This window comes from Protobothrops mucrosquamatus, unplaced genomic scaffold (assembly GCF_001527695.2).
Source record: "Protobothrops mucrosquamatus isolate PMUCROS unplaced genomic scaffold, P.Mucros_1.0 scaffold6747, whole genome shotgun sequence".
NCBI classification, from domain to species: Eukaryota; Metazoa; Chordata; class Lepidosauria; order Squamata; family Viperidae; genus Protobothrops; species Protobothrops mucrosquamatus.
The window spans coordinates 14,034-14,934 of NW_015392562.1; the positions used below are offsets into that span (position 1 = coordinate 14,034).

A 901-nucleotide genomic window follows, 5' to 3' on the forward strand; every position below is an offset into this window, starting at 1 on the left:
TCCTCCTCCTCTTCCTCCTCCTCCTCCTCCTCCTCCTCCTCCTCCTCCCCCTCCTCCTCTCCACAAATCCCACTCCCTTCCAACACTGATTATGTTATCTAGTTGGGTAATAAAACGTCTTCAAGAAAGCCCCACTCCTTTCTAACACTGAGGTTGTCACCTCTGGTTAATGAAATCTCTGCAAGGAAAGAACCAAACTCAGGGAGCACGAAGGACTGCAACTTTGGAGGAGCTGAAGGGCGCACATCTTAAACTTGCTGGGGTTGGGAGACATGGGTCTGTTCCTGCAACTAATAGATGCCATTGTTCTTTCCCTCCCCCTCCCCTTTCTGTAGAGAGTTCAACACCCGCACGAATGCCTCTCCTGCGGGGGCTTCGGCTTCCTTCCCTGCTTCACGTGCCATGGGAGCAAAATGTCCATGTTCCGGAACTGTTTCACAGACTCCTTCAAAGCCCTCCGGTGCACGGCTTGCAACGAGAACGGCTTGCAGCGGTGCAAGAACTGCATGAGCTAAGAAGGGCGCGTGTCTCTCGCGCACAGACCCAAAACCACACGCACAACCTCATTTTATTACGTCGACAGAGCCGTTTGTGATGCTCTCCCTCTCTCTCTCTTTTTTTTTAAAAAAAATTAAAAGCCACCCTGTTTATCTAGCTGAATCGGTTCCGCTCATTTGTGAAATACAGACTGGGAGTCGCAGAATATATATATATAATAAAGTTGGAAGGGACCTTGGAGGTCATCTAGTCTAGTTCCTGCTCAGGCAGGAAACCCTATCCCATTTCAGACAAATGGCTGTCCAGTCTTTTCTTAAAAACTTCCAGTGTTGGAGCATTCACCGCTTCTGGAGGCAGGTTGTTCCACTGGTTAATTGTTCTCACCATCAGGAAGTTTCTCCTC

The 901-nt window shown here is 49.2% G+C and overlaps 1 protein-coding gene across 1 annotated transcript in view; it reads left to right on the plus strand.

Annotated features, from left to right (window-relative positions):
- LOC107300354 (glutaredoxin domain-containing cysteine-rich protein 1-like) overlaps nt 1-515 on the plus strand; it is a 14,338-nt gene extending 13,823 nt beyond the window's left edge. Inside the window, exon 2 of the mRNA XM_015829687.1 lies at nt 336-515. Coding sequence (XP_015685173.1) covers nt 336-515 — 180 coding nt within the window. The remainder of the gene's footprint in view (nt 1-335) is intronic.
- Nucleotides 516-901: the final 386 nt, after the last annotated feature.